Source organism: Balaenoptera musculus, chromosome 15 (assembly GCF_009873245.2).
Source record: "Balaenoptera musculus isolate JJ_BM4_2016_0621 chromosome 15, mBalMus1.pri.v3, whole genome shotgun sequence".
NCBI lineage: Eukaryota > Metazoa > Chordata > Mammalia > Artiodactyla > Balaenopteridae > Balaenoptera > Balaenoptera musculus.
In genome coordinates, this window is record NC_045799.1 from 50,860,392 (window position 1) to 50,885,113 (window position 24,722).

Consider the following 24,722-nt stretch of genomic DNA (forward strand, 5'->3'; position numbering starts at 1 on the left):
AAATAAAATTAAATTTTAAAATTAAAAAAAAAAAAAAAGACCTTAAGGGCAGGCACCATCTGCCTTTCTCATGGCTGCATCCCCAGCACTGAAGCTACAGCCTGACACTGAGCTCAATAACTATTTGTGGAACAAGTGAAACAGCTGTGCAAAGCCTGACCCTGGGTCTTGGCGTCCCTGATGTTGTTAATAAAGACAGCAAGCCTGGGTTCTGTTTGTTTATTGATCTCCTCCTGATTACTCCAAAGAGGATTCAAGATGGAAGGGGCTTCGCCCACCCTCCCTGATGGCAGGACCCTCAGAGCATGTGCAGTGAGGCACAGTCACTGTGTCCCCAGAAGCAGTGAACTGTAGGCTGTGAGCTCCGGGGTCCCCAGCCTTGCACAGTCAAGGTGATGGAGCAATAGCTGCTTTCCTAAGCCTGAGTGGGGCAAGCAGCATCCACATAGATGGTGCAACAAGGTTCGGGATTTCTCCTTTCGTAACCGAGAGGCCAGAGATCTGTCCCCTCTGCCTGCTCCCCCAGCGGGTCACAGATCATCACCACTCTGGCTGCCTGGAAGGGTTTAGTCAGAGAGAATCATAGAGTGACCAGGGCTGGAGCAGCCAATTGGGGCCGCCCCTGTTTGCGTTCTCTCCTAGCACAGCCTGCTGGAGACGGGCAAGAGCTTCGGCGAGGGCCAGAGCCCATCTCAGAACTGGGCCTCATGGGGGTGAGTCCAGACAGGCAGGGAGGGGGCAGTGGGCTGAGGAGAGAAGGTGGGGGCTGCACCATCACTCTAAGACGAGCCAGGCATAGAGCCCCCTCCCTGAGACTCCTGTGAGAGCCAACAGTGGGGCCTCCAGGCCTCCCTGGCAGCCAAGTGTAGCCTTCTCCTTTTCCCAGCCTTTTCCCTTCTCCTAGCCTGTTCGGAGGCAAGGCCTCGGGAACCTTCCTGATGTTTCAGCTACTCCCCTCCCCCCGCTCCCCTGTCCAAATGTCTGGGGTTCCACTTCTAAGGTGGGATGTCCAGAGTGTGGCCACGAAGCAGCGTCCATCTGGGATGGGTGTGGGCTGCCCACCTACTGTCCCTGGGAGGCAGAAGTTTCTTTGCCTGAAAGAAATGAGGGAGGGGAGAGAAAAACAAGTCGCTGCTAACTTAGGTTTCAGACACCGTTCCCTGACCCAGCCCACTCCCGCTGCAGCCTGCAGACCAAGAGAGCTGGGAGGAAGGACCCAGACCCGCAGCCTGGGGGTGTCTCTGTGCCCAGTTCGTTTCCTGAGATCTGCCGGAGAACCCAGAGTCTGTCTTTCCTCCACACGTACTGGAGGACAAATAACTACAAAAGGACAAAACTATTATCAAACCTTTATCACACACCGGGCCTCACGGACAGCCTCACTTAACCCCACAGTGAGGGCAGCGAGCAGGGGCTGTTAGCAACCCCATTTTACAGAGGATAAAACTGAGACTAGGGACTGGCCGCAGTCTTGCGGGCAGCAAATGAGGAGAGGGATTTGAGCTACAAAGAGTGCGGAGGAGTCCAGAGGGCGGCTGGGGATGCAGACACAGAGCAACGGGCCAGAGAGGAGGCTGAGCTCAGATAAAACACACACAAATGAAAAACGGCTCCCAAACAATCTACCAGTGATAAGAATATTGCCAACAGGAGCACATATTTACTGAGCCCCTACTACACTCCAGACCCCAGTGCACTTTCATGCAGCCAGTCTTAACGGGCCTGTGAAGGAGGCTCTGCCATCACGCCCACTACACAGAAGATGAGGAGGCTCAGAGAGGCTGATGAGCAAGCCTGCAGCTGCACAGCCCCGGAACTCAGCCTCCGCACCGCCCTGCACGCGATCAACCAGATGCAGGAGGCAGGGCATCTGCCCTTTGTCCCTGTCCCGCAGCCACCTTCCAGTGGCCCTGGGCAGCGCACTTTGGTGCCCCCATGCTTTGTCACTGTAAGTGCATGAGAACAGTGTGCCCCTGGGCGTCTAAAGGCCTGTACACAGGCCTGTGCCCAGCTGCCGGCAGGCAAGCTCACCTTTAGGGATGAACTTCAGTGAGCTGCTGAATATTCAGAAGCGGGACTGTCCACGCTTGGGGCCATCGTTCAGGAACTCATGGCCCAGCCCATTGCCACACCTGCCACAGGACACCTGGGAAGACCACAAGACAGCCATGAAAACAGCTGCAGCCATGGCCCCTGCTGCCACCAGCACATGGGGTCCTCCCCATGCCTATTTCCCAAGGTAACTGCTGGAATGAGAGGTTGGCCTTGGCCCAGAACCTGCCCCGGAAAACCATCTTGTTTCCCTGTTCCCATCAGGACCCCAGGGTCTCCCAATAGTTTGAGGTGTCAGCTCCCCTGGCTGAAGCCAGAGGCCTGGAATAGACAGACCCTAGGCCCCTACAGCTGTAGGGGGAGCAGCAGGAAGGGGTGGGGGCTCTCAGGACCCCCCTGGCTGACACCTCCTCACTGCCCCCCAGTTGCTACCACCCACCTTTAAGGCTCCAGGCTGATTGTGCTCTGGACGCTTGGCCACACTGTCAGCATGGATGGTCTCGGTGAAGGCCGGCCATGGGGATGAGTGTGCGTACTTTGAGCGGCTGGAAAACAGCTCATAGCCACATTGGGCACACACGTAGATGCCTGGGGCAGAAGGGGAGGCAAGAGCAGAGATGCTGGCTCCAGCGCCTCGGGGGTGAGCACCCAAATCCTTGAACTCAGGAGAGGACAGCAGCACTCTGGTTACAGGGTGGGCTGCACACCCTCCCCACTCACCCACCCGCCACCCATAAGCCTGGGTATCGGCTCTGTGGGGGAGACACAGCATGGAGCTCACATTTAGCGGTTCTGAGCCTGTGCCAGAGACCAGGAGAGCCACTTTTCACACTTAGTTCTTTCACTCTTCTTAACAGCCCTGTAATGCAGACGTTCCCATTTTACAGATGAGGAAGCTGAGGCTCAGGGATGCAAAACGCTCAGCTACAGGGTGTGCAGCCAGGAAGGAACCCAGGCAGTCTTGATGAGGACACAGCTCTGCCCCTCACACACAAGCAGGCCCCACACGGTGGGGGCTGTGGCATGGCCAGCACCACCACTAGCCCCCCTCCCTTCCCACGTGGACCTCCCTCTGCCCAAAGAAGCCATAAGGTCGATGCCCAGACACCAGCCTGCTCTCCAAGCAGGAAAAGACTGATCCCAGCAAAAGACCTCCAGTCAGACAGAGGGCCCAGGAAGACAGAGCGCCAGGGAGAAGGATGAGTTTCAACCTACCTCCAAAAGATCACCCTGAGGGGGGAAAAAGAAAGGTTGCAAAACTGACTCGCAGAACAGGAAACTGCTTGGGGGTCCCTCGAGGGGTACTGAGTCACCCTTTGCCCCCTGCCGGGCCTGGAGACAGCTTGCCCTGGAGTCTGTGACCTACTCAGCCTTTACCAGTAACTTGAGGAAGAAAAGAGGAAACAGGAGCTGCTGTGGGAGTGGAGTTTCCAGCTTGGCAGAGTAGCCTGAGGACAACCCGGAGTCCCACAGCCAGAGAGTCTGAAGGGAGGACTTTGCCCAGAGGGTCCTATGTCACAGCTGGCTCACAGAGACGCAGGGTGTCACATCCCAGCCCCCTCGAGGGCTGACACCCAACAAATCCCACCCAGGGATAGGTCGCTGCCCTAGTCTTGCCTGTGGGCATATTTTTACCAAATTAGTCCATGACCAGAAAGCACAGCCCAGAAGGGGATTCATCTGGGCCTCTCAAAGACTGGGGCCAGGGCTGACGGCCGGCCATGCCCCCAAACCAACCACTCACCCCCTACCTTCCACCCCTCCTACCTGACCCAGGCTATCCAGTCAAACTTCACTGGCCATTGGCAGCCTGGCAGCACTCCTGGTTACCCAAACCTGGGGCCCTGGGCAGGTGGGGGAGGCACCCAGGCGGTCACATTTGGATCCCAACAAGACGTGCTTTCCAGCTTACCCCGCAGGTCTGGGGAACCGGGGAGAAGAAAGGGCTGAGGTAATATCAGGGGGATGCCCCAAGGAGAGACAGGCCAGTCACAGGAGCTGCCCCTGGACAAGACCTTCCACCGCCTCCCCCTAAAGTTCCGATCCTGACCCGGATACCCGCAACGGCGTCACCACCCCCATACCTTGACCCCGCAGATTTCCTCGGAAAAGGCTACGCTCACACTCAAGGTCTGTCCTCCTCGAGGACAGCGACCCCCTCTCTCCAATGTCCCTCTCCCCTCAAGTACCCCTACTCTCCGGAACCCCCAACTTCTCCCTCCTCTGTATCCCCTTTACCCACATGCGTTCCTCCCCGCGCAGTCACACTCGGCCCCCGTTCCCGGGACTCCGGGGCTCCATCGCCACCCGGAGGGCTGCGACGCCCCCTCTAATACGCGTCCCCGCCCCCGCTGTCCTCCAGGAGGTCACAGGTCGTACCCGGCTCAAAGTGGTTCTGGAAAACCTCGCCCCCGAAGAAGCTGCAGAACGACATGGCGCCGACGAGACCGCTGCACGATCGCCGCCTCCGACAGATCCGAGGCCACAGGCCTACGACCTGGTGCTTGTGCCCGCCTCCCGCCCCGCCTCCCGCGAACCGATCCCACTTGGATCCTGGACCTGCCCCGGCGCCCGAGGCCCCGCCCCCCCAGGGGACCAATCACGTCCAGAGTTGCGAGACACCCTCGCAGGGCCCGCCTCCCGTTGACCCGCCCTTTCCACGGACCAATCCCTCCCCGGGACTAGGGTTCCGGCTTCCGCCTCCAGGAGGCCCCGCCCCCTCCCGAGGACCTGCCCCCTCCGTCTTCCAGCACGCCCCGCCCACCACTAAGGACCACTCCTCAGCGGCCCCCGCGGCCCCGCCCCTGCCGCCCTGCCCCTAGTGGCAGGGCGAGCTGCTGAGCTGCGCTGGATTTGGAGTGGCTGCCGCGGTGCACCCAGAGCCGCGTATGCTCTCGTCGTTTCCCGGCGCTAAGCCCCGGGCTGCCGGCCGTTGACCAGCCTTTCCGTGCCCCCCAACTCTGAGACACCGCGGGAAGAGTTGTCTCTGGCTTTTATTAGACAAGGGGACAGGGGAGGGTTGTGCCGCGCTTCTTTCTGGCTCCCTCCATCCCATCCTGCCTACAAGTCTCCCGAGGTTTCCGGCTTTTCCTTCTCAAGATGCTTCTTCTGGGGACCCTGGTGGGCGAGGGACAGGAGTAGCGTTAGTCACAGGGGTCTAACCAGCCGCCTGGGTTACGCGGAGTCGGCCCTGCGCCCTCTCCCACTGGTTCCTCCCCTACTTCCTTTCTGGCAAGAATCAGTGCCCAGGACTGGACCCCTAAAAGCCCCCTCCTGTGGATGAGTGCAGGGACATGCGTGCCACCCCCATCTGCTCAGCTTCCCCGCTCTGGGGCAGGTAGGATGTGGTGTCGGAGCCCCAGAGAGCAAGGCTGGTGGGCTCACCATGAAGACCCTCTTCTCTTGGGCTGTCTGGAAGCGGCCATGGCCAAACTTGGAGGTGGTGTCAATGAACTTGAGCTCGATGTTCTCCAGGGCCCTGCGGCTGTGGTGCACCAGGAGGGACTGCAGCCGGTGGGAGAGGGGAGCTGTCACCGTGGGAGGTCCCCACTCAGCCCCTCGCATTACCCCCAGCCCACACAGGAAGGTCTCACTCACCCAGCTTCTGTTAGAACCTCTCCCTCTTTGCTTTCCCCATCCCCACCCCTCCTGAAGCAGGCTGGAGGCCAGCCCCCCCAACTCCCCCAAGGCCCATGGGGCTCCCACTCCCCAGCTCACCACCCGGCACTGACCTTCCTCAGCGTGATGACCCTCTTCTTGGTGCCCGCGATGCAACCTTTCAGCATGACGAAGTCATTGTTGACTTCCCCGTAGTGGGGGAAGCCACCCTGTGGGAAGGTGGGTCCAGGAAAGGGGCTGCTGGGTTAGGAGGCAGCTGGGGGCCCTAGGAGAACTCCCCTGGCCTAGGGTGACATTCTCGATCACTAATCAGGGCAGCATCTGAGCCACACCCTAAGTCCTTCCCGTGATTATCTTATTTAAAAATCTGCATTTTACAGAGGAGGGAAACTGAGGCTCAGAGGGGTGAAGTCACTTGCTCCAGGCCCCGCAGCTGCTACACACTGCAGCTGGGGTTTGAGCCCAGGCAGCCTGACTCCAAGGCCACAGTCGGAGCTGCTGCACTCTGCACCCTGTGACAGCAGCTGGAGGGTGAGCTGTCTGCAGTGGTGGCTCTGAGGATGCAGGAACAGCAGGGGTTTGGTCCACCCAGGCCGTCCACCCTGGTGCCTGAGCTCTTGGGGGAGGGCAGCACCCCACAGGCCTGCCCCACACATGCACACCAGGCCCCTCAGCCAAACTGGCGGCCCACCCTCACCAGTGGTGTGATGGATTTGTCGGTCACATCGTAGCTGGTGGATGCGTTGTTCTTAACCACCTTCCCGTCCTCCGTGTGCAGCCCCCGGCCGATGCAGTAGATCTGCCAGGAGCACAGGGCACATTGGGGACAGCAGGTAGCCTCTGGGGCTGGCAAGATGCCCACACCCATCAGAATGTGGGCTTAGACCCAGGCGCTGGTGGGGGCATTTCAGAGCCTTAGGGGGCCAGGCAGCATCTGAGTCATGCTCCCCACTCACTGGGGTGTGGTCACGGGCATCCCCCCTCAAACCAGGCCTGCGGACACACCTTCTTGTTGAGCTCTGTGCGGTGATGGTAGCCCTTCTGCCCAGCCCGGGCGATGGAGCAGCCCACGCGGGCAGGGTGCCAGGCACCAATGCAGGCCACCTTGCGCAGCCCCTTATGGGTCTTCCTCGGCAGCTTCTTGGTATGCCAGCGGCTTGTGACCCCTGCAGGTGGGAGGGGCGGATGGCTGAGAGGCCAATTTGGCCCCCACCTCCTCCAGGCAGCCTTCCTGGAGCCACCATCCCCACCCAGCCCTACCTTTGACGCCCCTGCCCTTGGTGACGGCAATGACATCAATGACCTCACTCTGGCTGAACACGCTGTGCACTGGCACCTGCTTCTCCAGCCGGGCCTGGGCCCAGGCCACCTTCTCAGCCACCGTGCCGCCATTCAGCTGGATCTCCATGATGTGGGCCTTCTTCTGCCGGAAGGGCAGCAGCTTCATCTGTAAGACATGGCACGGCCAGTCGGTTCCCAGAAAGTCACACACACCCCCATTTGCAGACACGACAAAGCCAGCTGGTGACCCCGGCAGACTTTCATGCACGCATTCATTCAACAGATGATCCCATGCTCTGGTGTGCCTATATGCCACATTCTGTGCGAGGCACTGGGGATACAGCATGGAATGAGGCAGACAGCGTCTTGGCCCCCATGGAGCCATCTAGTTGGGCGGCAGAAACCAAGTAAACTCTTGGATAGGCCTAAGTGTTGTGACGAAATATTGAGGGTGGAGGGGACAGTTATTGCACATGAGGGTGGTGAAGGAGGGCCCCTCTGAGGAGGTGACATCAATGGCAAGAAGGAACCACTAGGTGAAGATCTGAGAGCTTTTGGGGCAGAGGGAACCGCATATGCAAAGGCCTTGCGGCAGGGAAGATGGGGAGGTGGTGGTTGGTGGGACAGAAACGAGACCAGTGTGTCTGGACTGTGGTGAACAGGGAGGAGGGTTCAGGGCAGTGATAGTTGAGCAGGGGCCTGGCCAGGCAGGTCTCACAGGGAGTAGCTCGGGCTTTATTCCAAGTGCAGGGTGTGACATGATCTGATGCACATTTTTAAACATCTCTGGCTGCTGCTGTGTGAGGTGGAAGCAGGGACGCGGTTAGGTCACAGCATAGGGCTCAACCAGTACTGATGGAGGACCTGTTGCATATAAGCCTCCTGGGGGGTGGGGTACAGCAGTGAGCAGGAGGCTGTGACCCCTGCCCCCGTGGAGCTCAAGTCTATGGAGGGAGATGGATGTTAACCAATGACACACGAAACCAGGAACTGCAAGTGTGAGAGTAACTCAGGCAGTTGGGGAGGGTCACTGCTCCGGGCCTGGGGAGGCTTCCCTGAACGTTCCAGAAAAAGCCAGAGGGTATAGGTAACCTGTCAGCCCACACGAAGCCAGACCCCACTTACGAATGTTGATTCACACCCACATGTGCCAGACCCCAAACAGAGGCGGCCGGCCCCCCACACCCAACACTGGGCAGACGATCCTGGACCTTTGGGGCATTTCAGGGCCTTGGTTGACTGCTGGGTGTGGCCAGTACCCCGCAGCCCTCAGAGTGCACTGATGCCCAACACCCCATCCCCGGGGCTGCCGGCGGCTGGCTGGTCAGCCGACACTTTGGGCCTATGCCCAGGGCTCGCAGTATTTTTAGGCTGACATTTGCCAGGGCTCCTGGAAGCCAGGCTGAGGGAGGGTGGGCCCAGGGGGTGGACTGGCTGACCAGTGTGGACCAGGGGGTAGGGGCTGACCTGGGTGTGGACGATGACCCGGATGACCTTGCAGTACTTTTTCATGGCAGCAAAGTCCCTCTGCAGCTGCTTCTTGCCGTCGGCGTCGCGCCACCTCCTGCAGGCCTTGGTGAAGGCTTTTTTCTTGCTCTTGTGCCTGAGCCGCGCACAGAGGGTGCTCAGCACGGCCAGCACGGCAGCCTCCACTGCAGCCTACCAAGCATGGGCTTAGATGTCCCCCTCCTCCCTCCTCCCCTTCCCAGGGGAGGCATTGCTGGGCCCCTGGGGTCCCTGGGCTGGTTCCGGGCGCCCTCCTTAAGCACAGACTGTCTTTCCCTCTCTAGGCCTCAGTTTCCTCCTCCGTAAAGTGGGTACCCTCCCTGCCTCCTGGGGCTGAGAGTGAGCAGATGTGCAGGAGCCCAGGGAAGGGGCGTGCCAGCCAGCCACGGCCACGTGCCCACTTTGCCATGGCTGCTGAACCCACTTCTAAAGCGAACAGTCAGGACTGGCCAGGCCCCACACCCCATCGTTCCTAACCCTTGCCAGGATGCTGGAAGGTGGACATCATTATCCCCATCCTACAGATGAAGAAACCGAGGTTCACAGAGGTCAGGTGAGGGGCAAGTTGATCACAATTGCAGCAGCAAAAACAAGACCAGCTGGCGTTCGCTGAGCTCTTTCCCTGTGCTGAGCACTTGACACACTCTGCTCAGCTCATCCTCAGGGCTGCCCCAAGATGCGGGGACCTCTCCTGTTCCCATTTGACGGTGTCTGTGGGGAGTGTGTGTGTGTGTGTGTGTGTGTGTGTGTGTGTGTGTGTGGTGGGGGGGTGAGGTGAGGTTCTAAAAGGTCAGTCAGCTTGCCTGTGGTCACACAGCCTGCTCTGACACTGGGGCCCAAGATCCTCACCTCCCATGGAGGCTATACGTGCCTCTGCCTCCATATGGAAGGGGGTGTCTGTGAGGTTCCTCAGGCAGAGGCGCCTTCCCTTTCTGGACTTAATGCCAGGGAAGATTTGAGGCCTAAGGATGCCTTTCTTTCTGATGAAAAGAGCTTGTCAGTTGGCTATTTCCCTTTTCACCCTGGCTGCTAGGAAGCTCGGAACCAACTCTGACATTCCATCAAATTAGTTCCTTAGTTCACCCTGAGGATGAGAATGTTTGCTTTCCTTTTTCCTCTAACTAATTTCCTCTCCAGCCCTCTTGTCTTTTATTGGAGGGAAGGCATCACACACTCACACGCATACACACACACACACACACACACACACACTTTCCTGCCTTCCACACGCTGCTGACACTCCTCCTCCTGCCCAACCGCCCGGCATCCCCACGGGGCCTCACCAGTCCTTGTAGAAGCGGCGGCGGCACTCGTCGCTGAGATGTTCCGCAAAGATGGTCTTGAAGCTCCGCAGGCCTCGCGGGGTGGCCACGTAGCCCACCACGCCCACCACCACCAGAGGCGGCGTCTCCACAATCGTCACCGCCTCCACCTCCTCCCTCTTGGAAATTTCTGAACGAAACCCAGAGACAGAGGCGTGGAGGGGGGCCTCCGAGTCCCATGGGGAGTCCCATGGAGAGGGGGAAGGGATGGAAGTGCCGACCACAGCCCCACCTGCCCGCAGGAGGACCCAGCGCCAGAGCCCCAGGGCTGTTGCGGACAGAGGCCCCTGTGAGCAGGCCCCTGACCTCCAGCCCTGAGCCTCCCCACTCCCGGCCCTTCTCTCCCTGCTCTGCCCTGCGTGTGGAGCCACTGCTGGGCAAGACCCCACAAGTGTCCACACTAGCTCTGACTCAGCTCAGGTAAGGCCTGACCCGCTCCTGCCTCGATTTCCCCACCAGACCACCCAGGAGTGGGCCAGGAGAGCCACAGCCAGAGCAGCATCCCCCAAAGGGTAGGGTTGGGCGTCCTCTAGGGGAGTACAAATGGGCACTATGAATGTATGTGGATGAGTTCTAGAACAAAACCTAAGACTTGTCCTAAACCCATGATTTTATAGATGTGATTAATGAGGCTGATCCGAAGTCAAAGAAGTATATGCTTAAAATATATATTAGGGGGCCTTCCCTGGTGGCGCAGTGGTTGAGAATCTGCCTGCCAATGCAGGGGACACGGGTTCGAGCCCTGGTCTGGGAAGATCCCACATGCCGCGGAGCAACTAGGCTCGTGAGCCACAACTACTGAGCCTGCGCGTCTGGAGCCTGTGCTCCGCAACAAGAGAGGCCGCGATAGAGAGAGGCCCGCGCACCGCGATGAAGAGTGGCCCCCGCTTGCCGCAACTAGAGAAAGCCCTTGCACAGAAATGAAGACCCAACACAGCCAAAAATAAATAAATAAAATTTATATATATATATATATATATATTAGGGGAATTCCCTGGCGGTCCAGAGGTTAGGACTTGGCACTTTCACTGCCGAGGGCCCGGGTTCGATCCCTGGTCAGGGAACTAAGATCCTGCAAGCTGCATGGCGCAGCCAAAAAATATATACTTTAGGAGAGATGGAGAACAGATGAGTGGTTGCCAGAAGGTTGGGGGGTGGCGGCTGTGGCTATAATAGGGCAACAGGAGGGACTGTTGTGGGAATGGAATGTTCCAAGGTGGTGGGTACACGCATTTACACGTGACAGAACCTCATAGAACTAAATAAACACACATCTTATTCAGGAGAATCCAGCATAAGATGGGTAGAGTGTATCCATGTCATTATCCAGCTATGACATATTACCATGGTATTAAGAGATGTTTCCATTGGGGAAACTGGGTAAAGGGTGCGTGGGATCCCTCTGTATTATTTCTTATAACCACACTACGATGATCTCAAAACCGGAAGTGTGTAGGGGCACCTGCCCTTGAATCTTAGCTCCTACAAGTTTCATAACTGCTCTATTCCCTCATCTGTAAACTGGGGCAATGACAGATCAGTTCTTTCTTTTTTTTTTTTTTTTTTTTTTAATATTTATTTATTTATTTGGCTGTGCAGGGTCTTAGTTGTAGCATGTGGGATCTTTGTTGCCACGTGCGGGATCTATTAGTTGCTGCATGCAGGATCCTTTAGTTGCGGCATGTGGGATCCAGTTCCCTGACCAGGGACCGAACCCAGGCCCCCTGCACTGGGAGCACGGAGTCCCAGCCACTGGACCACCAAGGGAAGGCCCGACAGATCAGTTCTTGAGGCACGGCCAGCAGTCAACATTCTGACTGAGGTGCCCATGGGCGGGGCCTGGCCCCTTCTGGGGCTGTTTCCCCTCCAGGAGCCCAGTTGTGGCTCCTAGCATCTGGAAGGACCTCCAGATCTTCTGGCGGTCGAGGGTGCTCGGCCCGCCCCCCAGGGGCCCCTAGCGCCCACTCACTGAGCCCTGGCCGGTGCACCTCCCGCAGAGTGTGTGTCATGCCAGCCTTGTAGCCCAGGAAGGCCGTGAGGTGCACGGGCCGGCTGGGGTCGTCCCGAGGCCACGTCTTCACCTTGCCCCGGTGCCGGCGGCTCCTCTTGTGTGGCAGGAAGCCCAGCTGTCCATGCCGAGGGGCAGAGAACTTCCGGTGGGACTGGGGACAGAAGGGAAGGGAGATCAGAGCTGGGGTCTCCCTGCTGGATGCAGCTGGGCGGTCCCAGAGACCAGACCGGAAGTGAGCTAGAGACCCCAGGCTGAGACCTGGTGGCCCTCAGGGCCTGCATCTGTCCACAAGAAAGGAGGGAAACTTCTCCAAGGGCAGTGTCTTAGGGACAGAGCCAGCAGCAGCCCCCCTCACCCATGGGCTTCCTGTCTCAGTGGCCTGGCCCTGCCTGGCTGGGCCCAGAAGAGGCAGGTCCACCCTGTGGCCAAGGCCACAGAGGCAGGGGGCCGCTGCCATCTGTCCCTCTGTTTGCCTGTCCTAGGCCTGGAAGCCAGAGCTTGGGCCCCCTGCTGTCCCCTCTAATCACCTACTCTGTCACAGGCCCAAGGACCTTCTCTGCTGGGATAGATCCCAGAAGCCCACTTGCCCCTCGCCAGGAAGCTGGCGTGCTTCCCCCCAACGCCGCCCCCGCCAGCCCACTGACCATGGAGGACTGTCCCTGCAGGTTAGGAAGGGAAGGGGCCACCTCACCAGGCGTCGGAGGTCGAGTGGCAGGGCCAGGACGCACAGCAGCCAGATCCCAGATTTAGCCCCTGGCAGGGGAGCTCTGTCATCTCCTGTGGCGGATGTGGGCTCTGGTGTCAGGAGCGGGCCTGGCCCAGGGCAGGGTGAAGGGGGGCAGCCTGGGCAGCCTGGGGGGGTGCACCTGGAGCTAGGGCTGGCACTTGTTTCCTCAAGGGTCCTGGGACTGGGTCACACACTTTGTTTTCTGCTTCGTGTGACCCTCCAAGACAGAAACAACTTGGCCTGGTAGGGGGTTTAGGAACTCGGGTTGGGGAGCTTCCCTTGGGCAGCTGCCATTAGGAGGGTCTGAGTCCAGTTTGCTGGCCTTGAAGCAGAGCAGATTCCTGTGCTGTCCTGAGGGCTGTGAGCCTGAGCTGGACAAACGGCGGGAAGATGGGGAAGTTTGGCTCTGTGCCCAGAGGATCACTAGAACTGTGATTCAATCAAGGTCCCTTGACTCTAGTAGCTATGAGCCAAGAACACTTAGGATACTTTTTTTTTTAATATTTATTTATTTGGTTGCATCGGGTCTTAGTTGCAGCAGGCGGGCTCCTTAGTTTCGGCATGCATGTGGGATCTAGTTCCCTGACCAGGGATTGAACCCCGGGCCCCCTGCATTGGGAGCGCAGAGTCTTAACCACTGCACCACCAGGGAAGTCCCTTAAGATAATTTTATGAACTTAAATTTTTTTTTATACTTTTTTAAAATAAATTTATTTATTTATATTTTATTTTTGGCTGTGTTGGGTCTTCGTTGCTGCGTGCAGGCTTCCTCTAGTTGTGGCGAGCAGGAGCTACTCTTCACTGCAGTGCGCAGGCTTCTCATTACAGTGGCTTCTCTTGTTGCGGAGCACGGGCTCTAGGCGCGCGGGCTTCAGTAGTTGTGGCTTGTGGGCTCTGGAGCGCAGGATCAGTAGTTGTGGCGCATGGGCTTAGTTGCTCCATGGCATGTGGGATCTTCCCGGACCAGGGCTCGAACCCGTGTCCCCTGCATTGGCAGGCGGATTCTTAACCACTACGCCACCAGGGAAGTCCCTGAAATTTTTTATTTTTTAATTCAAAGATTTTATGGTTCTAAAGTTCTGTAATTGTAGAATCAGAGTTTTACAGGCCTAAGATATCTCTGCAGGTCTGTGGATTTTGCATCCCTGGGTGCTAAAATTCTATGCTACTAAAATCTACAATTCTTTGTTTTTGTCATTGTTTTTGAATGACAAAGCTACTTTTAATACTTTGGGCTGAGTCCTGCAGGAAAAAAATCACTGGGAAGGGGTAAACCCCTCAGCCCAGAAATGGCCCTGGGGGAGAGGGGCTCCCTGAAGGAAGGTAGCACAGGAGCGACATGTTGCAGACACAGGGCCAAAGGGAACACCCTCGGTGCTGGGCCTGGGAGCACACGGTGGGGGCTCCAGCCACACAGGCCAAGGGCCAGAGGGTTAGACATGGAGCCACAAAGCTGCTTGGGTTCCTCCCTCTCATTTGCCTTTTTCTGCTTCTGCTGCATAATCTCTGAGTCTGTCCGCTGCTGGGTGGCAGCAGAAAGCCATCATCTGGGTGCTTTCCCTTAACTGAGTACTATACTCTGCTTTCTCATATTCCTCTGGTGGGCGAGCTCGTGCTGGTTACTGAGGGTCATGCGATGACTCCGGCCCACCTCCACTGGGTCCCCTCGTTCAGCCCGACATTGCAGGTCAATGTTATAATTAGTTGAGTGTGACAGTTTCTAAGAGTTCATGATTTGAAGATTTAAGGTTACTATGATTCCGGATTCTGTGCGTCCATAGAGTTAATGACTGACCCCAGCCTCTGGGCAGGAAGTGACCAGCACCCATCCTCCCTGGTGCTAGCCAGGGGGTGTGCCAGGTATGGAGATCACAGAGGGTGGCCAGTAGGGCCCTGGTCAGTGGAGCTGCCTCAAGGGCACAACAGTGCTCAGGGCCAGGATGGAACCCTCAGAACCAAAACAGAGTGCCCTGTGCCCAGGGTAGGAGCCACTTCTCCCTAGTCGGGGGGTGGGGGGGGGGGTGGGGGGGGGGTGGGGGGGCAAACCCTACCTTCTGTGCTGCCCCAGGCAGCCCCCTCTCCAAGCTCAGTGGCATCAGCCAGTCCATGAGGGGCCCTGGCAGACACAATGGAGCTCAGAGAGGGATGTAGGGAATGGACAATCCAGGAGGGCTTCCTGGAAGAGTACAGCCTTTGGCAGCTTGTGTTATCTGTTGACTTTGTTATTTGCTCTACCGGCCTGAGTTCTCCAGAAGAGCCGAGCTGTGTTCATCATCCTGCTCCCTGCTGCACTTGGCACGTGCCTACACGCCATCCGAACTGAATGAATAGTTTCCTTACTCCTGTGTCTGTCTCCCCTTAGAATGTAAATAGGGATCTCTGTTTCCTTCACCGCTGATACCAGCGCCCAGCACACAGTAGGCGCTCGTCGCGAGTGCAATGGCGCTGCGGTCCTATGAGGGGGCGCTCGCACTGCGAAGCATCTCCCGAGGCCACACTTGGGCAGGCGGGGCGAACTACAAGTCCCATGGTGCCTCGCGGGCGCCGGCCGTCCTGCGCAGGCGCGGCCGCTCTCCGGTGTCTTCTGTGCGGGCGAACTAGGCCGCGGGACCAAGGCGGAGGCCGCGGGAGCGCGTCCGAGAGTCGAGCCCGCCGCGCGCCGCCGCCATGCCGGACAGCTGGGACAACAACGTGTACCCCGAGCCCCCGCGCCGCACGCCGGCGCCCTCGCCGCAGACCTCTCTGACCAACCCTATCACCTATTTTACGAAGGCTTTCGACCTCCTCGTGGACCGCCCAGTGACCCTCGCGAGAGGTACGAGCCCCAGCCGGGCCTTGCGCCCCGGGGCCTCCCAACCGTTCCCGGGCCCCCCGCACCCGTCACTCAGCCTGGACCCCCACTGCACCCCAGGCCTCACCTCTTGGGACGCCCCAACTCACACACACACCAAGAGCCCTCACTGCTGTATGGCCCCAGCCGCCGTCCACGGACCCCTGGTCTCCGGCCTCTCTCAAATGTTAGGGGCTGTTTGCTGATCGAAGTCATCTGCGTCCTGAGGCTTGTTAGATCCCACTCTCCCTGCACGCTTTGCATCCTGCGTTTTGCACAGCAGGCGGTCACACAGGGCTGTTGAGGTACAGGGGTTCTCCCAACCCTTTGCATGCCTGCAAAATGGCCCGGGTGGTCACTGATGGCCGAGGCCCCTTCCACCTACGTGTGCTGTAACTTGCCCTGCGTGTGTGCCCACGCTTGAGAGCTGCCCAAATTCCGCCATCTCTGGTCCAAACTAGGTGAACGTTTTAAACCATCGTTGTCCAGTTTGTGGTTCAGCCATCTTGGTGGTGCAGCAGGCAGAGCATAATGCCCTTAGTCCCTAGTGCCAGGCGATTCATTCATGCACCTAATTAATCAATCCATTCGTTCAACAACAGAACATTTGGGGTGCATAGCATGCTCTGGTGGCTCTTTGTCGGGGGAGGAACCACCCCCACCCCACCCCACCCCGCCCCAAGGTCTGGAAAAGACAGTAGTGGATCTGCTCCCTCTTTTGTATAGCAGTTTTCTAGAAAGTTTTTTATACGTCTGGATGGATGAGATCTCACTAGGTCTAACTTGTTCATTTACCCATGGGGAAGTTGAGGCCGGAAGGTCAGCAGTAGCAGAACTGGGACTGGAATCCCTGCTGGTGGCTCCCTGTTGGGGCCTCTTTGCCTCCACAGTGGAATCCCCGTGCTCTGGGGGAGCTGGGCCGGCAGGAGGGACTGTAGCAGGGTGTGGGCTTGCAGAAAACGGGCTCTGAATCCTGCCATCTCTCAGAGCCTGGGTCTCCTCTCTGTAAATGAAAAGGATCTGCCCCCCATAGGGTTATCGTGGGGACAAAGTGAGTTAATGTATTATGCAACACAGGGTGGTTCCTGGCTTACAAGAAACTCCATAAACGGTAGACATTGCCATTTGTAGCCCAGTCCTTTCCAGGACTGTCTGCCAGCCCACACCTCTTCTTCGGGAGTCCAATTGCCAGTCTTTGTAAAAGCTGAGAACATTTGGGAAACCTGCCTCTTCCACGGCTTATGAGAAATACAAAGCTAAGAGCCCTTTCAAACTGTGGCTTGTCCAAACCAATAGGGCCTTTGGACTTGGGGTTTTCTCTTTGCAGAGTTTATAGAGCGGCAGCATGCCAAGAACAGGTATTATTACTACCACCGTGAGTTCCGCCGCGTGCCGGACATCACTGAGTGCAAGGAAAAGGACATATTGTGCATGTTTGAAGCAGAAATGCAATGGAGAAGAGACTAGTAAGTTCTCCCCCTTGGGCTTCTTCTTTTAGTCAGTGAATACTACTGAAAGCCCTGTGCAATGAGCATATTCCCTCCCGATGCCATGAGATGGTGGCCAACCCAGATCTAGGGGTGGAGGGGCCAGACCACAGGGCTCCCAGGCCCTGCCTTCATTTTACTTTCCGAGTACAGGGAATCCTTATAGACTTAGACCAGCGGTCCCCAACCTTTTTGGCACCAGGGACCAGTTTCACGGAAGACAGCTTTTCCACGGGGTGGCGGTGGGGGGGGGGAGGTTCAGACAGTAATGCGAGCGACGGGGAGTGGCAGATGAAGCTCACGCGCCTGCCACCCAACGCCCACCTCCTGCTGTGCAGCCCGGTTCCTAACAGGCCATGGACCGTAGTGGTCTACGGCCCTGGGGGTTGGGGACCCCTGTTGTTCACCATCTTTCTCATTTTCCTTTCAGCAAAGTTGATCAGGAAATCGTCAACATTATCCAGGAAAGGCTAAAGGCCTGTCAGCAGAGGGAAGGTGAGAGCTACAGGCAGAACTGTGCCAAGGAGCTGGAGCAGTTCACCCAGGTGGCCAAGGCCTACCAGGACCGCTGTGAGTCAGCTCCACCCCAGCCTGCCCCCAGCTACTCCTGCTTCTGCCACCTCACTTCACAGTCCTCCTTCCAGTCTCCACACAGCTGGGTACTAAACATTTTGCTAATTAGCCCAGTCTCTGGTGGTTGTAGAAAAAAATCACCTTACCTCATCCCTTGTCTGCTCAGTAACTTGTCTTAGCCGCCTGAGCCCTCCCTGCATGAAGACCACAAATTCCCATCATGGACCATGACTCCCCTCCCCATCTCTTTCCCAGATCATGACCTGGGGGCCCATTATTCTGCCAGGAAGTGCCTGGCAAAACAGAAGCAGAGGATGCTGGCAGAGAGAAAAGCCGCCAAAGAGGCTGCTGCTGCCTGAGGCAGCTCGAACCACCTCACGTGTCTGTCGCTGTTGCTAAAATAAAGAGTAATGGAATCTCTGTGGTGTCATCTTTAGCCCCCAACCTTGACACACTGATAAGCTTTATTCAGATTTCTCATCTTACTGGCCTCATTTCCCTTCCAAATTCAGCCACCACTAAACTTGAGAATAGGGAGTTCCCTGATGGTCCAGCGGGTTAGGGACTCTGCACTTTCACTGCTGGGGGCCTGGGTTCAACCCCTGGTCGGGAAACGAAAATCCCACAAGCTTCATGGTACGGCCCCCCCAAAAAAACGAGACAACTATATAAACTAGCTTCAATCACTTTATTTTTCTTATAGAAAACTATGTGGTGGCTACAGCTGGAGCCTGGGTCCTCTGCACGGAAACTCTGGTGTGGGTCTTCACAAGATGGTCAGTGAATTCCTAGAAAGACAAAAGAGGCTTCAGTTGTAACCAAACAGACTGCTACCCTTTGCTTTGCCTGGCCTGCCTAACAGGGTAGCGGGGCAGGCAGTACCTGATACGGAGACTTGGTGAACACCGTCTCTTTCCAGAGATCAGGAGTGAGATAACTGTAGGTCTTGGAAATGGCATCAAAAGTGGCCTTGGCTGAAAAAGAGAAAATAGGAGAGGGTTAGTGAACTAACCTGAGATGAACCCCCAGTTACAGCAAGAAGCTGTCGCACTCCTAGGAACAGAAAGGCCACTGTGGGCCAGTCTGTCGTGCATTAGGAGGGCCTTCCTCTCTCTCTCAAAATACACCAACCACACACAGAACGTGACTGAGCAGAGCTGAGAGAAGCCAGAGTCTACATGGCGGCCACCTACCGAAGTTGCCCAGCGTTGCAGTGCAGCCCCTGGCAGAGGTGTAGCAGTCGTCAATTCCGGCCATCATCAGTAGCTTCTTGGGCACAGGGGCTGAGACGATGCCAGTGCCCCTGGGGGCAGGGATGAGGCGCACCAGCACAGAGCCACAGCGGCCAGTCACCTGGGAAGGGGTAGAGTCAGGAGATGGGCTGGAGAGTCTGCACCACTGCAGGCCCTGCCATGCACCACCATCCAGCCTACCTTGCAAGGGACAGTATGGGGCTTGCCAATCTTGTTCCCCCAGTAGCCTCGTCGCACGGGGACGATGGAGAGCTTGGCCAGAATGATGGCCCCACGGATGGCAGTGGCTACCTCCTTAGAGCACTTCACACCCAAACCAACATGTCCGTTGTAATCCCCGATGGCGACAAACGCCTGCAAAGAGACTGACGTGGTTGGTGGTCCACTGCCCTTCATAACGTCAGTAGCCACCAACCGCACAGGGTCTGTTGTGCCCCTCAAGGAAAGACTGGCCACCAGGAGACCTATCTGAGATCCTGAGGAGATCCTTTCTCTCTCTCCCCATTACGAAAGTCACACGCGTGAAGACAAGTGCAACCATGCAGAGCTGAGAGAGTCTCACAAAAACCTTTGGTAGAGACAGCCTAAGAAAATAAGATGGCTGGGTTACCTTGAACCTGGTCCGCTGGCCAGCACGGGTCTGCTTTTGCACAGGCATAATCTTCAAAACCTCGTCCTTGAGAGATGCCCCCAAGAAAAAGTCAATGATCTCAGATTCCTACAAGAAAAAAATGTGACAAAACTGTTTAATAACACCAAAGGTGGAGCCTAGGACCCCTCAATGTCCAACCAATGACAAAGCTCCCTCGACCCCAGGCCAAGGCCCCACCCAAAAAAAAAAAACCTGTGTTTACCTTGATGGGCAAAGAAAACAGATAGATCTCCTCCAGGGACTTGATCTTCATGTCCTTGACCAAGCGGCCCAGCTTGGTGACGGGGAGCCACTGGAAGAGGAAAAGGCGCAGCAGGTGCCCAGGACCGCCTTCCCGGTGCCGTCCAAGGGCCCGCCTCACGCGCATAGCGCAGACCTACCTCCTTGTCCTCGGCCTTGCCACCGCGAGCTCCGCGGCCTCGGCCCCGGCCGCGACCCCGGCCCCGGCCCCGGCCCCGGACGCCGCTGCCGAAGCCTCCGCGGAAGCCACCACGGCCTCCCATGCCAGGGCCCCCGGGGCCTCCGGGGCCTCCGGGGCCTCCGGGCCCTCCCGCAGCACCGGCGTCATCCGCCATTTGCTAAAAAGAGTAACAAGAACCAGCCAGTCAGTGAGGCCCTGGCATCTACGGACGCCTCGGGCGCCCAGGCCGGGCTTCAGCCCCAGAGCACGGGCGCACCAGCCCGGACCCTGGCCGATGGCGGCGGATTCCCACCGCCCAGGCCCACCGGCCGCCGCTACTAACGCGGATACTCACGTGTTTTTAGGGAAAAAAAGAAAGAAGCCGCCCCCAAGGGAGTCTTTATATAGCGCCAAGCGCCGCGAGATCTCGGCTGTCCCACCCCAATCGCTCTTGCGCCAAGGGCCTATAAAACAGCCTGTGATTGGCTCCGAGGGGCCCCGCCCCCGCCGAGCTCTGCGAGTGCCTGCGTGTGTGTGGCCCCGGAATCTGCGCGACTGGGACGCTGCTATAAGGGGCCTGCTCGGCCTCTATCTCGTATTCTCTGGCTGCAGGTAGGTCTGTTCAGAAGGTGCTTCGGTCTGGCACTTTGCGGTGCTGTGGGGTGATTGGGAGATCGGCGTTGGTTGAAAATCACCTGAGGCTTTGGCCGTGGCCGCAGGTGAGACTCGGCGCCCAGAGCCACCGGGGGCCTCAGCTCACCGCCCGCTCCTCCGTGTGGGGAGGTGAAACCCAGGCCCCGACACGCGCCGCCGCTCCGGGCTCGGTTGCGGCCGCTCTCATGTTCTGGACTCTGGTACCTGATCCCTGATCTCGTCTTCTACACGCAGGATACCTGGATGCTCAGAGCCTGAGGCCGACGACGCCATGACCGCGGGGGAAGGGGGGCTCTGCTTTCGTTTTTCAATAAAGCTGTTGATCTAATTCATCCGTGTGTGGGTGTTCTTGATCCCCCGACTACCATCCTGGAAAACGCATCTGCTGACGTGGGGACCGAGGTGTGCTGTGGAGGAGAGACCTTTGTGGGACACCTCTTCCAGGCCAGCTCAATTCTGCTGTGGATGCCACGCAGGGGTAGGACCCGGTTTTGGAGGTTGGCAGGTGATTTCTAAGATCCCACCCTCCAAAAGCGGCAGAGCCAGGTTTGAAACCATATTATTTCTACCCACAGCCCGTATCTTCTACATCAGCATGTAAAGTACCTTGAGCTTGAGGTGAGTCAGGCTGAATCAGCAAAACACTAACAAGGGTGGGAGTGTAAGACTTGCAGCTCAGAGGCTTGCAGTGGCTCCCTACTGCTCTCAGGAAAGGGTTAGGGCCTTTAGGATTTGATGAGCTCAACACTCAGTGGTATTGAAACTGCAGTTCTCTGTTCTGTGCCTCACACATGGAAATTGGTTTCCCTACATCTTTCCTCATAGGCCTACCCAGGCGGTCAGCCTACCTGCTCTGGGAGGCTCTCCCACATGCTAGGCTCCTGCTGCGGTACCACGGAAATCTGATCCTCACTCCTGGTCTGTACCCTGGAGCTAGCTCCATAGGTCTCTGATCCTAAGAGATCTGGTGATGAGTCAATGTCTAAACCCCCTGAGCTCTTGGGGGTCTGGCTACCTGGGCAGCCTATTTGAGGAAGGAGAGGGGAACAGTCCCTGCACTCCTGCTGGAGCCTCATCTTTGGGGAAGTAGCCCCTGGAAGCTTGGTTCCAGCCTTAGTGCTATTTGAAGATGGCTGTCAGCCACCCCAAAGGCAGAGGCAAGGCAGGGGCTCCAGAGACCTATGCCGGGTCTGGGCTGCCCCGTGACTCTCGAGAGGGGAGCAAGAGCCAGGTGGTGCCCTGGGCCAGGGCTGTGATTGGCCTGAGCTGGACAATGCCACTGTGATGTCAGCCTGCTCCTGCTATGAAATGGGGGTTCCTGAGCCCCAGCGGTCAGTGGAGCTGCCATCCAGACAGAGATCATGGTGAGCTTTTAGACCTGTCCAGAGCTGGACCCCATTCCTCACTAAGATGATGTGCACAGTGGGGTACAAGCTCCCAAATAGGACACGGAAACCTTTCAGAGGGCTCTGGCCAAGTCTTTTTTTTTTAAATAGTATTTATTTATTTGGTTGCACTGGGTCTTAGTTGTGGCTCACAGGCTCCTTAGTTGAGGCTTGAGAACTCTTAGTTGCAGCATGCATGTGGGATCTAGTTCCCTGACCAGGGACCGAACCCAGGCCCCCTGCATTGGGAGCACAGATTCTTATCCACTGTGCCATCAGGGAAGTCCCTCTGGGCAAGTGTTAACTCCAGGCCAAGGCCAGCTTCTACAGCTGGAGGTTGGTAGTCATGGGGGGTCTTGACCCTCACCGCTGTCACCTCAAAGTGGGTGCTGACCCAGCCCTCCACTTGGGGCTCTCATGTGGCCCACCTCCCACCCAAAGCTTCCTGGGGTCCTTCTCTGGGCATGTGGAGTGGGGAGCCAGATCCTGGTCCCAGCCAGGCCCTGATGCTGGCCTGGCCTTTGCAGAGTGGCGGGTATGATCTCAACCTCTTCGCCAGCCCTCCCGACTGCAACTTCCTGTGCTCTGTCTGCCATGGAGTTCTCAAGAGGCCGATGAGGTTGCCATGCAGCCACATCTTCTGCAAGAAGTGCATCCTCCCGTGGCTAGCCAGGTGCTACTGGGCACCCAAAAGGCTGGGAGGGCAGGGGGGGGCTGGGAGCCATTCCTGGGGCCCAGAACAGAGAGGAAGGTCAGCCAAGCACTGGGTCATGACGGCCATAAAGTTCAGCTGCCAAATCTCCTGGGACACTAATGTATGTGAGTCTGGTCACCCTGTGGTATCTGCAGCCCTTAGCCCCAGCCTCAGAGCTGAGAGCTCCCTATAAAGCCCTCTTATGTCTCTTCCAACTAAAGAGAAGGAGGGACCACCAGGGGAGGCATGTTGCTGCCACTTGCTCTCCTCCCACTCCCAACAATCACCCCCACTCATGTCTCCTAGACAAAAGACCTGTCCGTGCTGCAGGAAAGAGGTGACACAGAAAAAGATGGTCCATGTGAATAAACTCCGGAAGATCATTGGCCGCCTGGAAGTCAAGGTAGCTCAAAACACCCACTCCCACCACCCTACCCTCCTCACCCCTGTAGGGGTGGGGCGCAGAGCCAGAAGAGGGGTTGAAAAGAATCCCATCCTCAGAACTGAGGGTTTCTACACCAACAGACTGCCCTCCTTGAAGTCATCAGACTTGGCTGAATTTGAGTCACTTCTCTACCGCTTACTTGCTGTGTGACTTTGGGCATGTTACCTAACCTTTCTGAGCTCCAGGAGCCTCAGCTGTAAAATGGGGATTATAGAGGATGGAGTGTCTGTTGTGCTGCCCATTACTCTCCAGCCCCGTAGTTTTATAGATGGGGAAATTGAGATTTTTTTTTTTTAAAAACCTGACTGGGCAGTTCCCTCATGGTCTAGTGGTTAGGATTCAGTGCTTTCACTGCCATGGCTCAGGTTCAATCCCTGGTCGGGGAACTAAGATCCCACAAGCCACACAGTGGAACCAAAAAAAAAAAACCTGGCATACAAACAATCCACCAGACCATGTAACTCCCTGTTCTCTAAACCTCAGGTCCTGTCCCCCTCCTCTCAGAGATCTAGATTTTTCCCACCTCCAAGCATTTGCTCCACTGTTTCCCTCTCTCCACCAAGCCAGTGGTACATAAGAGCTTGGGAGGCTCCCAGTTCAGTGGTTCCTGCTCAGTGGAATGCCATGGATGGAGGATTCTATGGGGGGCGGCCGGCTCATGGCTGGCAGTGTCTCACCTGGTTTGGCTCACACGATGCTCTCCTCCACCCCCAGTGCAAGAACGCCGAAGCTGGCTGCCTGGTGACGTGCCCCCTGGCCCATCGGAAGGGGCACCAGGACTCATGCCCTTTCGAGCTGATGGCCTGTCCCAACGAGGGGTGCCCGTCGCGGGTGCCTCGTGGGAACCTGGCCGAGCACCGGCAGAATTGCCAGCATGGTGCCCATCAGCGCTGCCCCCTGGGCTGCGGGGCCACCCTGGGCCCGGCCGAACGCGCAAGCCACAACTGCTACCGTGAGCTGCGCGAGGCCTGGTGCCAGCGCCAGGAGCGCTGCCGGACCCTGGTGCTGTGCCTGCTACAGCGCATTCGCAAGGTGTACCGGTCTGCCAACCTCATCCGCCGGCAGCTGGCCCAGCTCGGAGAGTTCCTGGAAGATGACGGCCTGCTCTTGGGCGCCCCGCAAGAGGAGGCTGAGGCCCCCCCAGAAGGCAGCATTGGGGCTGAGATGTGGGGGGCCCAGGGCCAAGCTACCTTGTAAATAGGGGAGTAAATAAACGCAGAGCCCAGGCCTGGCCGCCTCACCACCGCTGTGCTTGCTGGCCTCACGCCTCCCCCTCCAGGCATTACCTCATCTGAAAGGGACATCTTGGCCTGTTTCCCTGGACCTTTCCAAGTTCCTTCCCACCAGTTCTTCACACTGGCTCACCGGCTTCTCTGGTGTCTCCCAAGTGCCTAGAACAGTCCTTTGCACGTGGAATGTGCTCAATGAATATTTGAACGACTCTGAAACCACCCGATTTATTAATTTACCTGCGATATTTCTCATACTATACCGGAAGCCCTAAGGCAGAGCCCGGTTCACAGGCTCTATCTGCTAACTCACCACACCTGACCACTCTTGCCCCAAATCCCAGAATGCCAAGGGGGCAGGAGTCTTGGGATTACTTTAGTAAACATTTCCTACGAATACCTTTTTTGCTTTTTTTAAATACATTTATTTTTTTATAAATAAAAATGCGCACAGCCTTTTGCTGTGGCGAGCCGGGTCTACTCTTCTTGCGGTGAGCGGGCTTCTCACTGCAGTGGCTTCTCTTGTTGCGTAGCACGGGCTCTAGGCGCACAGGCTTTAGTAGTTGTGGCTTGCGGGCTCTAGAGCGCAGGCTCAGTAGTTCT

At 57.3% G+C, this 24,722-nt stretch overlaps 6 protein-coding genes, 1 long non-coding RNA gene and 3 other non-coding genes across 15 annotated transcripts; 4 read left to right on the forward strand and 6 right to left on the reverse strand.

Moving 5' to 3' along the window:
- Positions 1-205: 205 nt before the first annotated feature.
- On the reverse strand, positions 206-4,579 carry MSRB1 (methionine sulfoxide reductase B1). Of its 4 annotated transcripts, XM_036827413.1 has the most exons (5): positions 4,432-4,569; positions 2,834-2,911; positions 2,492-2,640; positions 2,032-2,146; positions 206-1,094 (listed from the first exon to the last, which is right to left on the reverse strand). In XM_036827413.1, the coding sequence occupies exons 1-5, from the start codon at positions 4,484-4,486 to the stop codon at positions 1,063-1,065; spliced, it is 429 nt and encodes a 142-aa protein (XP_036683308.1). In that variant the 5' UTR covers positions 4,487-4,569; the 3' UTR covers positions 206-1,062. The 4 variants fall into 4 exon arrangements, with proteins under 4 accessions (XP_036683308.1, XP_036683310.1, XP_036683309.1 ...); XM_036827415.1 differs by lacking the exon at positions 2,834-2,911 and having other exon boundaries at positions 4,432-4,579; XM_036827414.1 differs by lacking the exon at positions 2,032-2,146.
- Positions 4,580-5,027: 448 nt separating this feature from the next.
- Positions 5,028-12,541, reverse strand: RPL3L (ribosomal protein L3 like). 2 transcript variants are annotated; one of them, XM_036827115.1, is made up of 10 exons: positions 12,435-12,541; positions 11,749-11,941; positions 9,741-9,909; positions 8,419-8,554; positions 6,931-7,117; positions 6,676-6,836; positions 6,368-6,469; positions 5,784-5,879; positions 5,437-5,579; positions 5,028-5,169 (listed from the first exon to the last, which is right to left on the reverse strand). In XM_036827115.1, the coding sequence occupies exons 1-10, from the start codon at positions 12,435-12,437 to the stop codon at positions 5,049-5,051; spliced, it is 1,311 nt and encodes a 436-aa protein (XP_036683010.1). In that variant the 5' UTR covers positions 12,438-12,541; the 3' UTR covers positions 5,028-5,048. The 2 variants fall into 2 exon arrangements, with proteins under 2 accessions (XP_036683010.1, XP_036683011.1); XM_036827116.1 differs by having other exon boundaries at positions 5,437-5,556; positions 12,435-12,540.
- A 1,254-nt stretch (positions 12,542-13,795) lies between these two features.
- On the reverse strand, positions 13,796-14,150 carry LOC118881623 (small EDRK-rich factor 2-like). Its single transcript, XM_036826748.1, is given in 2 exon segments — positions 13,796-13,830; positions 13,913-14,150. Coding segments are annotated over 2 exon segments (273 nt in total).
- Positions 14,151-15,038: 888 nt separating this feature from the next.
- On the forward strand, positions 15,039-17,827 carry NDUFB10 (NADH:ubiquinone oxidoreductase subunit B10). Of its 2 annotated transcripts, none has more exons than XM_036827118.1 (4): positions 15,039-15,332; positions 16,675-16,813; positions 17,265-17,404; positions 17,663-17,827. In XM_036827118.1, the coding sequence occupies exons 1-4, from the start codon at positions 15,185-15,187 to the stop codon at positions 17,764-17,766; spliced, it is 531 nt and encodes a 176-aa protein (XP_036683013.1). In that variant the 5' UTR covers positions 15,039-15,184; the 3' UTR covers positions 17,767-17,827. The 2 variants fall into 2 exon arrangements, with proteins under 2 accessions (XP_036683013.1, XP_036683012.1); XM_036827117.1 differs by having other exon boundaries at positions 15,078-15,332; positions 16,660-16,813.
- A 249-nt stretch (positions 17,828-18,076) lies between these two features.
- On the reverse strand, positions 18,077-20,085 carry RPS2 (ribosomal protein S2). Its single transcript, XM_036825629.1, has 8 exons — positions 20,068-20,085; positions 19,693-19,890; positions 19,515-19,604; positions 19,271-19,378; positions 18,841-19,014; positions 18,601-18,760; positions 18,290-18,381; positions 18,077-18,195 (listed from the first exon to the last, which is right to left on the reverse strand). The coding sequence occupies exons 2-8, from the start codon at positions 19,885-19,887 to the stop codon at positions 18,115-18,117; spliced, it is 900 nt and encodes a 299-aa protein (XP_036681524.1). The 5' UTR covers positions 19,888-19,890; positions 20,068-20,085; the 3' UTR covers positions 18,077-18,114.
- LOC118882171 lies at positions 18,448-18,574 on the reverse strand. Its single transcript, XR_005016718.1, has one exon. It is a non-coding gene; the product is annotated as a small nucleolar RNA SNORA64/SNORA10 family (small nucleolar RNA).
- LOC118882170 lies at positions 19,084-19,217 on the reverse strand. Its single transcript, XR_005016717.1, has one exon. It is a non-coding gene; the product is annotated as a small nucleolar RNA SNORA64/SNORA10 family (small nucleolar RNA).
- Positions 20,086-20,112: 27 nt separating the features above from the next.
- LOC118881138 lies at positions 20,113-20,698 on the forward strand. Its single transcript, XR_005016447.1, has 2 exons — positions 20,113-20,324; positions 20,601-20,698. It is a non-coding gene; the product is annotated as an uncharacterized LOC118881138 (long non-coding RNA).
- On the forward strand, positions 20,392-20,518 carry LOC118882127. Its single transcript, XR_005016681.1, has one exon. It is a non-coding gene; the product is annotated as a small nucleolar RNA ACA64 (small nucleolar RNA).
- A 1,008-nt stretch (positions 20,699-21,706) lies between the features above and the next one.
- Positions 21,707-24,117, forward strand: RNF151 (ring finger protein 151). Its single transcript, XM_036825630.1, has 4 exons — positions 21,707-21,730; positions 22,279-22,424; positions 22,752-22,848; positions 23,605-24,117. The coding sequence occupies exons 1-4, from the start codon at positions 21,728-21,730 to the stop codon at positions 24,085-24,087; spliced, it is 729 nt and encodes a 242-aa protein (XP_036681525.1). The 5' UTR covers positions 21,707-21,727; the 3' UTR covers positions 24,088-24,117.
- Positions 24,118-24,722: the final 605 nt, after the last annotated feature.

What these genes read in the sequence shown, in the direction of transcription:
- NDUFB10 (XM_036827117.1), top strand. Translation starts at nt 15,185, where the DNA reads ATGCCGGACAGCTGGGACAACAACGTGTACCCCGAGCCCCCGCGCCGC. An exon ending in ATGCAATGGAGAAGAGACTA is followed by an intron (nt 16,814 to 17,264) that starts GTAAGTTCTCCC and finishes TTTTCCTTTCAG; the next exon opens with CAAAGTTGATCAGGAAATCG. An exon ending in CAAGGCCTACCAGGACCGCT is followed by an intron (nt 17,405 to 17,662) that starts GTGAGTCAGCTC and finishes TCTCTTTCCCAG; the next exon opens with ATCATGACCTGGGGGCCCAT.
- RPS2 (XM_036825629.1), bottom strand. Translation starts at nt 19,887, where the DNA reads ATGGCGGATGACGCCGGTGCTGCGGGAGGGCCCGGAGGCCCCGGAGGC. An exon ending in GCAAGGCCGAGGACAAGGAG is followed by an intron (nt 19,605 to 19,692) that starts GTAGGTCTGCGC and finishes TTCCTCTTCCAG; the next exon opens with TGGCTCCCCGTCACCAAGCT. An exon ending in TGTTTTCTTTGCCCATCAAG is followed by an intron (nt 19,379 to 19,514) that starts GTAAACACAGGT and finishes TTTTTCTTGTAG; the next exon opens with GAATCTGAGATCATTGACTT.
- RPL3L (XM_036827115.1), bottom strand. An exon ending in GGTGCACCGGCCAGGGCTCA is followed by an intron (nt 9,910 to 11,748) that starts GTGAGTGGGCGC and finishes GGTTTCGTTCAG; the next exon opens with AAATTTCCAAGAGGGAGGAG. An exon ending in GGGTCATCGTCCACACCCAG is followed by an intron (nt 7,118 to 8,418) that starts GTCAGCCCCTAC and finishes CATGTCTTACAG; the next exon opens with ATGAAGCTGCTGCCCTTCCG.
- RNF151 (XM_036825630.1), top strand. An exon ending in ATCCTCCCGTGGCTAGCCAG is followed by an intron (nt 22,425 to 22,751) that starts GTGCTACTGGGC and finishes CATGTCTCCTAG; the next exon opens with ACAAAAGACCTGTCCGTGCT. An exon ending in TTGGCCGCCTGGAAGTCAAG is followed by an intron (nt 22,849 to 23,604) that starts GTAGCTCAAAAC and finishes CTCCACCCCCAG; the next exon opens with TGCAAGAACGCCGAAGCTGG.
- MSRB1 (XM_036827414.1), bottom strand. Translation starts at nt 4,486, where the DNA reads ATGTCGTTCTGCAGCTTCTTCGGGGGCGAGGTTTTCCAGAACCACTTT. An exon ending in CCAGAACCACTTTGAGCCGG is followed by an intron (nt 2,912 to 4,431) that starts GTACGACCTGTG and finishes TCTGCATTACAG; the next exon opens with GGCTGTTAAGAAGAGTGAAA. An exon ending in CAGGCTCAGAACCGCTAAAT is followed by an intron (nt 2,641 to 2,833) that starts GTGAGCTCCATG and finishes CTTCTGCCCCAG; the next exon opens with GCATCTACGTGTGTGCCCAA.